The 14,246-nt window shown below is 37.5% G+C and overlaps 1 protein-coding gene across 6 annotated transcripts in view; it reads left to right on the plus strand.

Moving 5' to 3' along the window:
• LOC126285328 (uncharacterized) overlaps positions 1–14,246 on the plus strand; it is a 152,369-nt gene that overhangs the window by 60,340 nt on the left and 77,783 nt on the right. For 4 of the 6 annotated variants that reach the window (XM_049984639.1, XM_049984643.1, XM_049984638.1 and 1 more), the window contains exons 5-6: positions 3,572–3,646; positions 8,021–8,161. The exons of 1 other annotated variant lie outside the window; for it this stretch is intronic. In XM_049984639.1, the coding sequence (XP_049840596.1) occupies positions 3,572–3,646; positions 8,021–8,161 (216 nt within the window). The remainder of the gene's footprint in view (positions 1–3,571; positions 3,647–8,020; positions 8,162–14,246) is intronic. One more of the 6 variants, XM_049984640.1, reaches the window with a different exon arrangement.

A 14,246-nucleotide genomic window follows, 5' to 3' on the forward strand; every position in this document is an offset into this window, starting at 1 on the left:
TAGTGTCCACAGTGAGATTCGATGAACAGTACTTGGACAATCTTGCTATTTTCTGCTCCTCATCCCTTGCAGTTGTGGCTCTCAAGAGGTTGGTTGAACATGCTGATCACAGTGGCTTTATTAGGACAACAATTTTTCTCATAGCAGATTGTGGTTTAAAGTTGGTACATGAGGCACAACTATGTAAGTGAAATGTTGCCGTTCCTGTCTGCCTCGTTCATAATTTCACTGTCATCTTCGGCTGATCAGACACACAACACTGAGAGGCCGAACCTGACTGGGACATCCCAGCCAACAGTGCCATATGATCATTTCATTTTTTACTGCAGATATGCTGTCCAAGGTTGGCTAGGCTGTATGGGAGGGCTCTTTTGGTGTGGAAGGATGACAGATGTTGAAATGCAGGTACTGTTGGTGGTGAATATGTTTCATAAGTGTTTGATAGAACAGATTTGTCCATGGAGCTTACAGAACGGTCGAAGTCAATATCCTGGATTGTGGGACATGGGGTTGATGAGGATCGGGTTGGGAGAGAAGGTGTTCAGGTTGTGAAGAAGAGTGAGGATAAGGTGTCTCATTTTGACATATTCATCCTTATTAACTAGGAGGAGAGGATTACGGCCAATAGGAATATTTCAGTTTTCATCAGTACCATCAGTTGTTTCATTATTAATTTGTTGACAACTGGTTTCGATGATGGAGTTCATCATGGCTCTAGTAGTAACATAAAAGCAGCTGCATTAACAGCAGTGTGACATCAAAAGCAAAATGGTACCTAGAATTAAAATATGTAATACATATTTATTCTATTGGTTAAAGCCAATTAATATACAACATTAATGAATGTATCACTGTACAAACAGTGTAATGGGGAAACAGAAATGAGTGCCCATATACAATTAAGACCCATTACAGAACGAGTCATGTATATACTTGCAAGGCTAAAACAATGGAAACCATTATGTATCACAATAAATTACATAATTAAAATTCATGCAAATAAATATCCACTGATCTTGGGCAGGATCATCCAAACAGTATAATTACAAACATGAAATAATAGTATGAGGTACATATACCTGTGCAACTGGTCGGTCTTGTAACCAACACTAAAAATTAAAATCCATATCTATATACAGTATTAGAAGCTAAAATAAAACACATAAAGAACTAATTAAATATAGAGAACAAAACCAATCATAGGCCTATAGAAGCTTGTATGAAGACAAGATATAAAGAAGAGAACCAACTAATGAAAAAAGAACCATTCATCAAAACTGTCACTCTGTTAAGTTATGAGACACAAATCAATCATGTGATCTTATTACTAAAGTGTCAAGACTATTGGAACACAGTAACAAATGAACTTCAAAATGTTTCAGTTAAATTTATAACTTTTGGCTCTGTATTTTCAGGAGGCAGCTTTGCTGTATGTTGTCAGTTTACATAATCTGATTTGAATGATCTTCTGAACAATGATGTGTATATGTGAAATGAACATCCAGTAGCTATCAAAATTCAGGGTGCTTCTTCTTTTTTCAATAATATTAAAATTTTGGTAAAAAGAAGTCCTGTATCAGCTGTCAGAAAGTGTTTTACATATTTAAAAATCATTGTTTGGACCATAATAGTTTAAGTTGATTTCCTATATTACCATAAGTCAAGAAATGTTATTAATTTTTTTCCCCATGGAGATAAATCCCTTCTGTGACACCAGAGGAAATATGACAGTGATGTGTTGAAAATAAGATAGTTTCTATTGTTATTATTAATATTTTTATTATTACTGTCTGAAGTAATGCAATCCAAACTTCAGTTGCGGAATTTACATTAGTAAAAAATTTCAATTTTTTTCTCTCTTCCTCTTAATTAATTACATGTCTAGAATGAAATTTTCACTCTACAACAGAGTGTGCGCTGATATGAAACTTCCTGGCAGATTAAAACTGTGTGCCGGATCGAAACTCGAACTTGGGACCTTTGCCTTTCGCGGGCAAGTGCTGTACGCAATAACCTTTCTTCCGGGAGTGCTAGTTCTGCAAGGTTCGCAGGAGAGCTTCTGTGAAGATTGGAAGGTAGGAGACGAGGTACTGGCAGAATTGAAGCTGTAAGGACGGGGCGGGGTGTGTCGTGCTTGGGTAGCTCAGTTGGTATAGCACTTGCCCGCGAAAGGCAAAGGTCCCAAGTTCGAGTCTCAGTCTGGCACACAGTTTTAATCTTCCAGGAATGTTCAGTTGCATGTCTGTTAAGTATTTGCTTCTCTTAATTCTTAAATAAAATTCCAAATCAGAAGCTTCATCGACATCTGAGTTATGGACACTAATGTAGGTAAATGCAGAGCCCAGTTATCAGAATATCACTACTTTTAAAATTCGATATAAAAAAAATGTTTTAATCCAAGAGCAAAAAGATTTTGCACTAGGTATGTTATAAGTATAAGCAAATGTGCACAGCTTCATGAAAATCAGAGATGATGGGTGACATGACCTGTAGGATTTGACATCGAATGACCCTCCAAGCCTTGTTATTCTTTAAGTTATGCATGTAAATTCTAGTGCAAAGAAAATTGTAATCCATTTCCCAAATGAGTTGGCACAGTGGTAAGACATTGAACTTGTATCCATGACAATGGTAGTTCAAAATTTATGTTTTCTGTTACTATGCTGAATAGGTTGAAGTAGCTACCTCTCCCAGCTTGAGCTTTTGCTCCATTACTTAATGACTTTGTTATCGAAAGAACCCTAATCTTCCTTCCTTCTCCCTTCTCGTACAATTCCATTAGTTGAGTTGTATTTTATTACTGCTTTATTAATAGATTAGAATGCTCCTTTTTAAATTTTGTTTATGTTTAAAGGTGATTGTGTAATGCGACTGGGAGGAAATAATTGGAATCTTATTTCAACATATCCTTCCTTTTTAACTAGGAGGAGAGGATTACGGCCAATAGGAGTATTTCAGTTTTTGTCACAATTGTCAGTTGAGTTGCATTATTAATTTATTGACAACAGGTTTCGATGATAAGAGTTCAACATGGCCCTAGTATTTTTGATCTCTTATCGAGATTTGTCATTTATTTCACAATAGGTTAGAAGGTTATTAATAACAATTTTGATGCTCGCCAGGAACCTTCAGTAATCACTGTCAAGAATAATTATACAATTATGTGTAGTTATGGGGTGTTTACAAATAAGTAAATTGCTTTACTTTTTCACTGTAATAATATTCTCATCAATTGTGTCTGTAAAGGAATTATGATTCAAAAGAGGTTGTCTGTTGAAAGATAATCAGCCAATATTTTCATACTATAAAATATCTTTCAGTAGGTAGACTTCAAATTTCTATATATATAATTTGCACCTGTTTATCATGTAATAACACATAAACATGGCTGCTTTCATGACTAATTAATATGTGTGTATAGTTTTTAAATTTTATGTAATTGAAAAAGTTAGTTATAAACTATGTTAAAAAACACATAAAACTCCTTAACTACATATTTTGAACCCAGTTGCAGTTACTATTGTGTTATACAATTAATAGTGCTAAAATATTTATAATTACTTTAATGCAGGGATTTCTGAGGGACCTCGTGACACGTGGTATCAGGATGTTGAAATGGAGGACTCGTTCAACAGATGGGAATCAGGTGAGTGCAGAACCTGCAAGTTGAATGCAAAACATGTGGATTAATATGTCACTTTGCAGATGCACATCAATATGTGCCTCTTATTTTGGAAAGCAAAAGTACACTCTCTAGTCTGGTTAACGTGACCATCTGTCATAAGCCTGACTGGAGTTATTTAATGTACAGTCGGGATGTGGAGACATGCTGACTCTTGTGCCATGGCCAGCTGTGCTAGGTTCCTTGATTGAGGATCCATGGCACATGCAGCCTGATAGAGGTGGTCCCACAGATTCTCGATTGGTTTAAGTCCAGATGTTTGGTGGCCAGGGGAATGAATACATTCGTAATTTTGTGCCAATGGTTTGTTGAAGTGAAATGCAGTTGGCATCCCTGGACATGTGTAACTGCTGAAAGTTTTATTGTTGTCTGTCTGTTAGTTGTTGTTCAGTGCTGTATTTAGCAGAATGTTGTGTTGCACAGTTTGTAAATTTCAAGATGGCAGAGTTGAGCAGCAATACATCTGCATTAAATTTTGCTTGAAACTCAAGAAAACCTTTACAGAGACATACAAAATTATGCAGGAACCCTACAGCAATGAGTGCTTAAGCCGTATACAGTTATATGAATGGTTCACATGGTGTAAAAATGGTCTGAAGATGACTCTAGTTCAGGTTGCCCTTTGACATCTACTGACAATACTGATGTCAAGAACATCATCAAAATTGTGCCTGTCAATCGAAGACAGGCTGTCCGAGATATTGCAGAAGAATATTACGTTTCAGTTTGAGTGTGTCATGAAACGCTGACATAGCATCTTGCTCCTGCCTGGTTTGTGCAACGGATCGTGAGTCAAGACCAGAAAGATCTTCGCCTTGCAGTGTGTGAAGATCTTAGGGATCGTGCAAATGAGAACAAGATGTTTCTTAAGAGAATCAAAACTGGTGATGAGATTCGATTATATGGCTATGACCGTTGAGACCAAGGTTTAATCTTCACACTGGGACAGGAAAGGTTCTCTAAGACCAAAAAAAGCCCATGAAGTCAGGTCAAATGTCAAAGCTACGCTGATAGTTTTCGTTGACTTAGAAGTATGAGTTCAACATGAATTTGTGCCACAGGGGTAAACTGTTAATCAATGGTACTATCGAGACGTTGTGATGTCTGTGAGAGGATGTGAGAAGAAAATGGTCTGAATTGTGGCGAGAAGAAAATGGTCTGAAATGTGGTGAGACAATTCATGGCTGTTTTGCATCACGATAATGCAGCCGCACATTCATGTCTGTTGGTCCATGACTATTGCACAAAGAAAACAAGATCTCTCCTTCTTCCCCCCCCCCCCCCCTCCCCAAAGTTGAAAATGCTGTTGAAAGGACAGATGTGGAATATCCACTTCTTTGACTTACAAGTCATATTTCTTAACAACTTGGTGTTTTCCAGGTACAAGCATTTATTGGTTTTTTGTGCAATACAGTGGGTGGCATTTTTTATCACACGGTTACATGTAAACAGCAGAAGGAAGATGCAAGAAAGTATTGGAGTACACTTGTTATAGTTCATAATAATTCAAATAACATGTGGAAAACCTTTACCCCAAAGAAGAGGAACCTCACCAAGGTGTGCTGTATGCTGTTCCAGAAGAAATACTGATGGAGGAGAAGTGCAGAAAGAAACAAGAACCTGGTGAAAAGATTGCAATGGGGGTTTGTACATGGGACTGTGCTTCAGCATATATAATCAATAACCTTCTCTACGTTTATAATGCTGAAACAACAATTTTCACATTTCCCACATTTTGTACCTTAAATGTCAGTTAAAAATAGCTGCCGACATTGCCGTTCCTGCTAAGTAATAATTTTAAATTGAAAGTAATTTGGAAACCATTGAGGTAAATCAAATACAGAGTGTATCATAATTATTGGCATAAATGCAAATGGTTGAAAGTACACAATACTAGAAGCAAAAAAGTCTGAGTAAACATAGGGTCGAAAATGCATACCTTAAGACCTACTAGCAATTTTTCATCTTCGTTTATATAAAAGAAACCTCTTCTACTGCAAGTTCTTTGCCTTCCATATTTTGGAAACTGGTAGTATGGACCAAAACAAGAAAAAAAGTCCAGTAAACATGTGCTCTAAAATGCATAACTTAAGGGTTACGAGCACTTGTTCATCTCTGCTACTTTAAAACACAACTCTGTTATGATCAAGTGCTCGTAACTTCTAAGGTGTGCATTTTAGAGCACATTTTTTTCTTATTTTTGTCCATACTACCGCTTCCCAAAATATGGAAACAAAGGACTTGCAGTAGAACAGATTTGTTACTTTCGACTTCCAGTTTTTTGTGCAAAAGTATCACTTTTTCTTTGTGAATTGGCCCGGATATTGGAGTTCCTTTCCTTCTTTCTTGACAAGACCACATCCACAATGCATTATCAAGCAGTTCAAGTTTAGGCTTTTTTATTGTTTTGCGAGTCTTCAGAGTGTTTTCACCATCAATCGTAACTGTATAGGAGACAACGTCCTTCCGATTCTTCCTCCAATCCTTAATTGTCGTAACACCTACATTCAGTTTCTTTGCAATTTTTTGGAGCGAATCTTCTTTGTCCAGTCTTTGTAGCACTGCTAATTTTTCATCTAGTGAAAGAGTTACGTGTTTACGCTCGAATCCAGACATGTTGAAAAACAGTGAATCTACAGTAATAAGTATGATAGAGAACACGGAATAAAGCAAACAACGGAGTTTTTTCATCCCAGCGAAGGATAAAACTGCACAGTAACATACAGTATAACAATATGCACAGCGATAGACACCACAACAATGGCCCGACAGGCGTCCAGTCAGTAACAAGTTGGCACAGGCTCGCGAGCCTCAGCATGGTCGGACTAACCGGAGTGACGGACCGTCCAAGGTCGGATTAGAGGGGGTCTACTGTACTCTTATTTACATGAGTGACAAGTTCTGGCAAGTTCCTTTGCCACAGTCAGAGTAACATAAACCTTTGGACAATTGGCTCATACATACTCTGCATTGAAGGCATTTTGTAGGTCTGTGTTTAACATATGGCAGGAACACATCAGTTGTGAATAATGACACAATTCTGCTATAATGTTGCCACTTTCATCAGTCATTAAAGGCATGTTGATACCAAGAGATATAAATAGCTCATTTGTTGCTCATCTGGAAACTGCATTGTAAACAAAACATGGTTTATGAGGTTCCAGTCAACTAAACAGGAGACTGTAAATGTTTTTTTTGTGTTGCATGTCCACATATCTGTAGTTGGTGAGTGTTGATGTCTTGTTATGTAAGCAGTTACTGCAAGCATAATTATATCTAGGTTTTTCGTCTGTCTTTATTGATAGGCTTACCTTCCTTTGCAAACCACCTTTAGTTTGCACTCTCATTTCCTGGATAGCAAAAAATGGAAAAGTCTGTGATCAGCCTACACTCTCTATCGCACCACTCCACTAAGCACTGCCTTACTCGCCATTCAAAGACTTTTGATCACAACGGTGGTCAGTGCTTGCACTCAGTACTCCAAGGCTCTTGCAATGATGTCATAGACTCACTTCGTCCAAGACCATTGTAGACCAGTGTGTGGCTTTAGAATCTGGACAAAACCTTAGTGCACACTTCTGGACTGCTAGGGCCAAAAGAATTAATGAAGCAAAGAATAAAGAAGGGGAAAGAGAGAATAATATGTTTTAAATTTCAAGCCAAACTAAGAGAATTTTTGTTTCTTTGTCCCCTTATTTTCCTCCTCAGCTAATTTTCTCCAGTTAAATATTAGCATTTTTTCATTGTTAAACTTTGTTTGCAAGAGCAGTTATGGACAGTCACACACAAAGATTAGAAGTCCAATTGCTAAGCAGTTGTACTTTGATTCTTCTTCAATATTGAGAAAAGCAGGGATCTAAACATCATTAATAGGTTCCAACTTGAGTGGTGGACAGGATGAGCATTCTGGAAAGTGAGGAAGATTGGTTGTTAAGCAGCATAGCATGCAGTGTCGGTAGAGCGGATAGCTTCTGTGAGGGAATGACTGAAGTCCATTGTTAAGCAGCATAGCATGCAGTGTCGGTAGAGCGGATAGCTTCTGTGAGGGAATGACTGAAGTCCATGTACAGGAAGTGAGCAACACACATGGAAATAAAACTGAGGGAGAAATCTCTCTCTCCCTCTGTGTATGTGTGTGGGCGGGGGGGGGGGGGGGGGGGGGGCATGTATGCACGAGTGAGTGTGTTAAGGAGAATGGAATTCTGACCTGATTGAACAGAAATGTCAGCATAGTATTTGCCTACCCACATTACAACATGATTTGTCAGTTTTCCTATAGAAGCGATTTCCATTGTATTAACTTCTTCATTTTTTATTTACATTTTATTGTTGATACAGGACCTGCAGCAGAACTTCCTCAAGGTAATGACAAAGACGAGGAGTCCAGTTGGCGACAATCAGATCGGAAGCAGTGGAATGATGTGGCTGCTTCGGTTGATCGTGCTGAATCTTTGAGTAGCAGCCAATCTTCGGATCACAGTAAGTTGCTTGTGAACTCAGGTGATGCATATTTGTATTGTACACCTATTGCTGACAATAATATGTGCTTAAACAATAACAATTTAATATTATTTATATTTGCATTTATTTACATGTGCCTGGAAGACATGTTATAAAAGTTACTCCTGTCTACAAAAGTTCATTTAAATAAAATGTTCAGACTGGAAGACAGAAAATTCCTTTTAAATAAGAGCAGGTGAGGAACTTTCTGACAAAGTTACTGAAGACATGATAAGAGAGTAAATGAGGAAAGAAGTTCCTATGAGCATAAATGTAACTCACAGCAATGTAAAAATCAGTTAATCATGTCAGGTGGATAAAGACATCATTAAAAATGAAGTAAAGTGGATTTATGATGATGGCAAATGAAAGTAAATAATTTATTTTATTTGGCCTAGGGTCAATTTACAGAAAAAATAAGATATGTGTAACAGAAATCCAATGTCACAGTTCTGTCAGAGTGGGGAATTGGCCATGTAATAAAATTTGGAGAGGCTTTTATGAAATAATCTCGGTTGCCCTAAAATCTTATTAGATATTATATAACAATGTGTTCTGCTATTTGTTCCATTACACTTCAGTACCATTCAGGATAGTGTGTATATTCAAACTAGGATGCTGTGCACCTTTAATTCTTGTTACTAATGTGATTGAGGTGGCTTTGGAATTTTTTATGCAGCTGTACACCTGTAATCCATATGGAACAGTCAGTCAAATTCTCTTGAGTATGATTAGGTCAGTCTGATTCTTGGAGTGTCATCCAATTAGCTCTCTAGTTGACTCCTATTTTACCATTTAGTTCTTAAGCATGTCTGTTGCACTTACGTATAACTTATACCAGTCTGCTATAATTCTACCAGTACACATCTGGCTTCGTTAGCATCCAGTTTTCTTGATAATGTACTATATTTTTTCGGAACAATGCCATCAAATCCGTGATTCATTTGACTTTTCTCTTACAGATTTTACTTGTTTGGCTTTTGAGTATTTCTCTAAAAATGTAATAGTTGTGACTTGCTCCACATTTTCACCACTGTCCTTGTAATTTAATACTACCAAGCTCTTCCTAATGTTACAATCATTATCTACTATTTCTCTCCCTTTGATGAGAGTTGGCATTCATGACAAAACGTGGAAATTTTTATCAACATCCTTCTGCATTTCCTTGCTGCCCTCCCACACCACGTACCAGTATACAACATTAACACTGAATGATATTGCTGCTGAAGCTAATGAAGAATTATTGATCTATATTTAGGTCATTAGTTATCTTTATAGGTGTCCTTGAGGCTTACCCAATATTACATGTGTTTCTGTTGAACATTGGCAACCCAGTATAGTGTACTGGATTCTATTAGTCAAAAATTATTTGTGCCAATCCTATGAGCTGGAAATATAGGAGCACAGAATAACCTACCTGTCCCCTGCACCTTTATGTGAACAAAGCAAATCATGCTTCAACCCTGTCTAATTCATTGAGAGGAGATTCTTTTCCTCCAGGAAAGGCATAATTTTCAAGCTTAGAAAGAGTGTCAGGGTGTCTATGTCTTGGGACAACTGGGAAACCTGAGAAAAACCTGGTAATTTTTTCATCCGGGAGAAAACCGGAAAAAACACTGGAATTTTTTAGAATTCTGGGAATTTTTTAGTGCTTTAGTATTCAGTTACATTTTTGGAATTTTGACTGCTAAGAACTGATAGTCTAGCAAAGAATGTTATTGTATCTCACTACTGCAGAATTATAATGGAGCAATAAAACATAAATGAGAGAAAAAACTGAAGTTGAAAAAGAAATTTACTATTTACAACAAAACACACTGTATAGCCAAGTGTTTGCCAACAGCAAAATGTGTTAAAGGCATTAGGATGAAAGACTATGCAATTCTTAATAACAACAAACTGCTTGAGATGAGCATGATGTCAGAAGTGTTTACATTAGCTTCGTTAGAGCAGTTGCCAGTGGACTCATGCACATGCGCAGTTGAGTCGGGTACGAACAGTACATCCTCCCACTTTTGGCTACTTGAAGCGTGGCTATTGGCTGTATTGGCTGTAGCAAGCAGTCAGATGCTACCTGGAAAAAAAATTCCAGCTCACCGTGCTTACATTTAGAGATTTTGCTGTTTCCTCTTCGTTTACAGCTCTCACATCAAATGAAAACAAATTGGATTTCTTTGGCCGAGAGCCATCAGCTGAATTAAAATACATTTACATAATAATGGAAGGCTAAAATAAGTTGTTAGTTTATAATTTTTGGTTTTAACTTATTTCCAGGTTTTTTACAATATTTGTCGGTTTGCTAAAGAAATTTGGCAGTTATTAATATTTTCCACTGAGGCACTTAATTTATTTGAAATGAAGTGTTTCATTCCAGGCTGTTCGACTGTTTCCTAGATTTTAATTGCACATTTTCATCTTCTGGAACATACGGAATTACGCTGTAATATAGAACCAAACATAAGGTAATGCAGTACTGGTACCCCATGAAAATTTACATCCCGGAAACAACATTGAAAATCTTAATATCAGCTTGGGGCCCACTTCATTGGGAATCTGGAGATAAAAATGCGCATCTTAAGCAGAATATTGTATTTTAGTGTGGTTCACGAAATTCTGATTCTCTTGGCGAATCATCTGATGTCCTGTTTCTTTTATGACACAATGTAATATCTCTTAATACTTTAAACATACGAACATCCAGGCTTCCTACGTCATTGTAGCTGCACACGCGAGTACTTTAAACATACGAACATGCAGGCTTCCTATGTCATGGTAGCTGCGCACGCGCAGTAATGACTGTTTTCTGGTGGTCAATGGCAACTGCTGAAATGAACCTGTTTCTAATAGCTCACAGGAAAATATTGCAAATATTGCTTTCAGAAGCATCACTTTTCAGTATAAATTTCCTTTTACGCAAGATGAATTGTGTTGTGTATGAGAATGTGCGATGAATTTCTTAAATCACAGTGTCTTTCGCTCTCTTTTAAAACTTAACACTTTGGGGACCAGCCAGTTAGAAAAATTTCGAGCCCAATGTCATTATTTAAAATTTTACCAGGACATATGTGTGATGTATCTTGAAGTGTAACACATAAAAGAGACATATTTAAGCATGAAAGCTTAGCTTTCTGTTGGTTTATTGATATTTGAGGCCAGTATTATATGTGAAAGCGTGCATCAGTTTCCCGCCCTGCCCGCAGTTGTTTGCTGATGTGCCAGGAAGTTCAAGCTGGTGCATAAAACCTTAAACCTTCACAGGATTGATAAGTTTTACAGTTCTGAGGAAAAGTATACTGTCACGTAGCACCAAAAAAGTGTATTTTCATCTGGAGAAGTGTATTTTTATCTGGAATATCTGGGATTTTTTTATTATTATTATTCTCTCTCTCTCTCTCTCTCTCTCTCTCTCTCTCTCTCTCTCTCTCTCCTTCCCCCCCCCCCTCCCCCCCCTTTATATAACCTGTGACTGCACCGCACAGAATCACTCATGATCCACCACATCATGTAACTGACACCTACCGTGACAAGCACTGACGTCCAGTAGCAAACATGATCTGTAGTCCGATTGCAGTGAAATCCCCGCCTTTGTGGTTGTGTGATCAAGTATTCTGATTCACCCAACTCCAAAGCCATTTTGTTGTGGGCCATATTGCCTTGTGTGAAACTAAATACTGTTATGTGGCGGCTGCACTTAACCAGTAAATGGCTACATAAGTACAAGACATTCTAGTTCCACATCCAAACACTGAAAGATATGCCTCTCAAGCACACGCTTGTAATGCACTTGTCGCAGTTGGAACCTAAGTAACTTGAAAACTTGCCCCACACTGAAGAATGCAGCGACCTCACATCATCTCGAACATTTTATTGTCATCACATGCTGTCAGGCGGCGCAGTTAAAGATTATCTGCAGAACACAGTGTGTTTCAAAAAGAATATACATATACAAAGCAAGCAGCACTTCGACACATGCTCCATAGACTCAACACAGTGCCAATCACCAAAGAAAATTATCAATAATAATGCAGATAGCACAATACAATGGTTTCAATAATAAGCCACAACAAACAACAAAATTAAAAGTAAAAATAAAAGCAGGTAGCACCAAACCACAGACAACAACACATCAGGACCAAACACAAACAGTCCCTTAACAGCTACACAGATAGTGAGAGATGAAAGTGAACACAAAATTGTACACAATGACATACAAACACAAACTTACACATAAAATCAGCAACATTTTCAAAAGATATGGAATAAACATAGCGTACACAACAGACAATGCTATACAAAAATACACCCCAAAACTGATAAAAAAACAGAGACATATACCAGGAAGCAGGTATATATATCAACTACAATGTAACACCTGTGAAGGTAAATACATAGGAAAAACAGGTAGAACATTTGATATCAGGTACAAAGAACACTGAGAACCTGGAAATATGGGACCGACCACTCCACATTTGCAGAACACCTAAGAGATCATGACCACAAATCAACCACTTGAGAAGAAGACATGGAAATAATTAGAATCAACATTAAAAAATACCACCTAACCCTGCAAAAAAATTACCACATACAGAAAACCAAAGCAGAAAGGAAAACATTGTTGAATGATTAGGTACACATGCCAAACAATTCATTGTTTCGACTAATAGATAAAGAGTAACACTTCGAAAGAGGAATAATATATTAATACCATCCAGTGTAATAATAATACCACCCAACATCTTCACACTCACTATCCATGAACCCCTCCACAGAACTTTGAAACAAAAAGCATATCAGCTGTCACCAAAGCTTTCAACCACTTTGCTAACAGCTAGTACATTCATATTCAACACCCTATAACTCAACCCCAACACACACACACTCACACAAAACATGCTCTTCAGCTCACTCTCTCACTTGTAAACATACACGATATAAACATCGTGAATAGAAGTTGGTTTTGAACATATACGTTGTTAGGTTGGCAACAAGTAGGTAAACACACCAAAGAGGAGGAAACACATAATGAAGTTGCAGTATTTACATTGTTAAAAGCACAGTGCCCAAAGAAATAGTTACATCAGGTGGCAAAAGAACAGTAGTACACCACAAAAATAAGGAGAAACATGGTGAACACTGTGAAAAAGGTCTGAATGCAAAATTGTGCTTCTATGTTGGTAATAAAGTGGTAGTTCGACCTCTAGACCAGATGAGAGAAAACACGGATCACAGCAAATCATAAGCAATTACTTTTTTTTACATAAAAAATTGCAATGTGAACTGTTTTGCATTATAAAAATAACAAAGCTGCATCATAATAGATCCCACTTATGATGCCTTAGAACAAGAAAAAGGTGAAGTGTGCCTAGGAAAAATATAGTAAGTGGCAACAGAAAAAGGTGGTTCTCTTCACAAAACAAGTATTGTGTTCTCATGTTTGCATAATCTAATTTAATGATAGTTCTCCTTGTTTTGAGACGTCAGTTGACTAGAAAGCCGTACAAGTTGCAGCTGTTAAGGCACTACATCATGATGACAAATGCAGACGTGTGGCATTTCCTGACAAACTTTAGAAAGCTGTTGACAATGATAACATGTATGTACAATGTGTTATTTCAGTGATGAAACAACTTTCCACCTCAGTGGAGATGAAAGTAAACACAAAGTTCGAATCTGGGATGTACAGAACCTATGTGCACTTAGTGAACATGTACAATATTCATCCAAAGTCAGTGTCTTTTGTGCGATATGCCATTCATCTGTTTACAGCACGTTGGAAACATGATTAATGGTCAGCAGTATCTTGTTGTGTTAAAAGACTGGTTGTTCCAAAGGCTCGACGGAATCAACATCATTCTTCTAGAAGAAGGAGCACCCCTTCACTGGAATCGCCAAGTGTCTGAATATCTGAAAGAAACTCAACCAAGCCATTGGATTGATCATCAAAACACACGGCAGTGTAGCAGCTCTCTGCTGGCCTCAGTGGTCCCTGGATACACTCTTTTGAGTTCATTAAGGACAATGTTTATGCCCCAACACTACCACAGACCCTAGAAGAGTCATAACA

This window comes from Schistocerca gregaria, chromosome 8, assembly GCF_023897955.1.
Source record: "Schistocerca gregaria isolate iqSchGreg1 chromosome 8, iqSchGreg1.2, whole genome shotgun sequence".
NCBI classification, from domain to species: domain Eukaryota; kingdom Metazoa; phylum Arthropoda; class Insecta; order Orthoptera; family Acrididae; genus Schistocerca; species Schistocerca gregaria.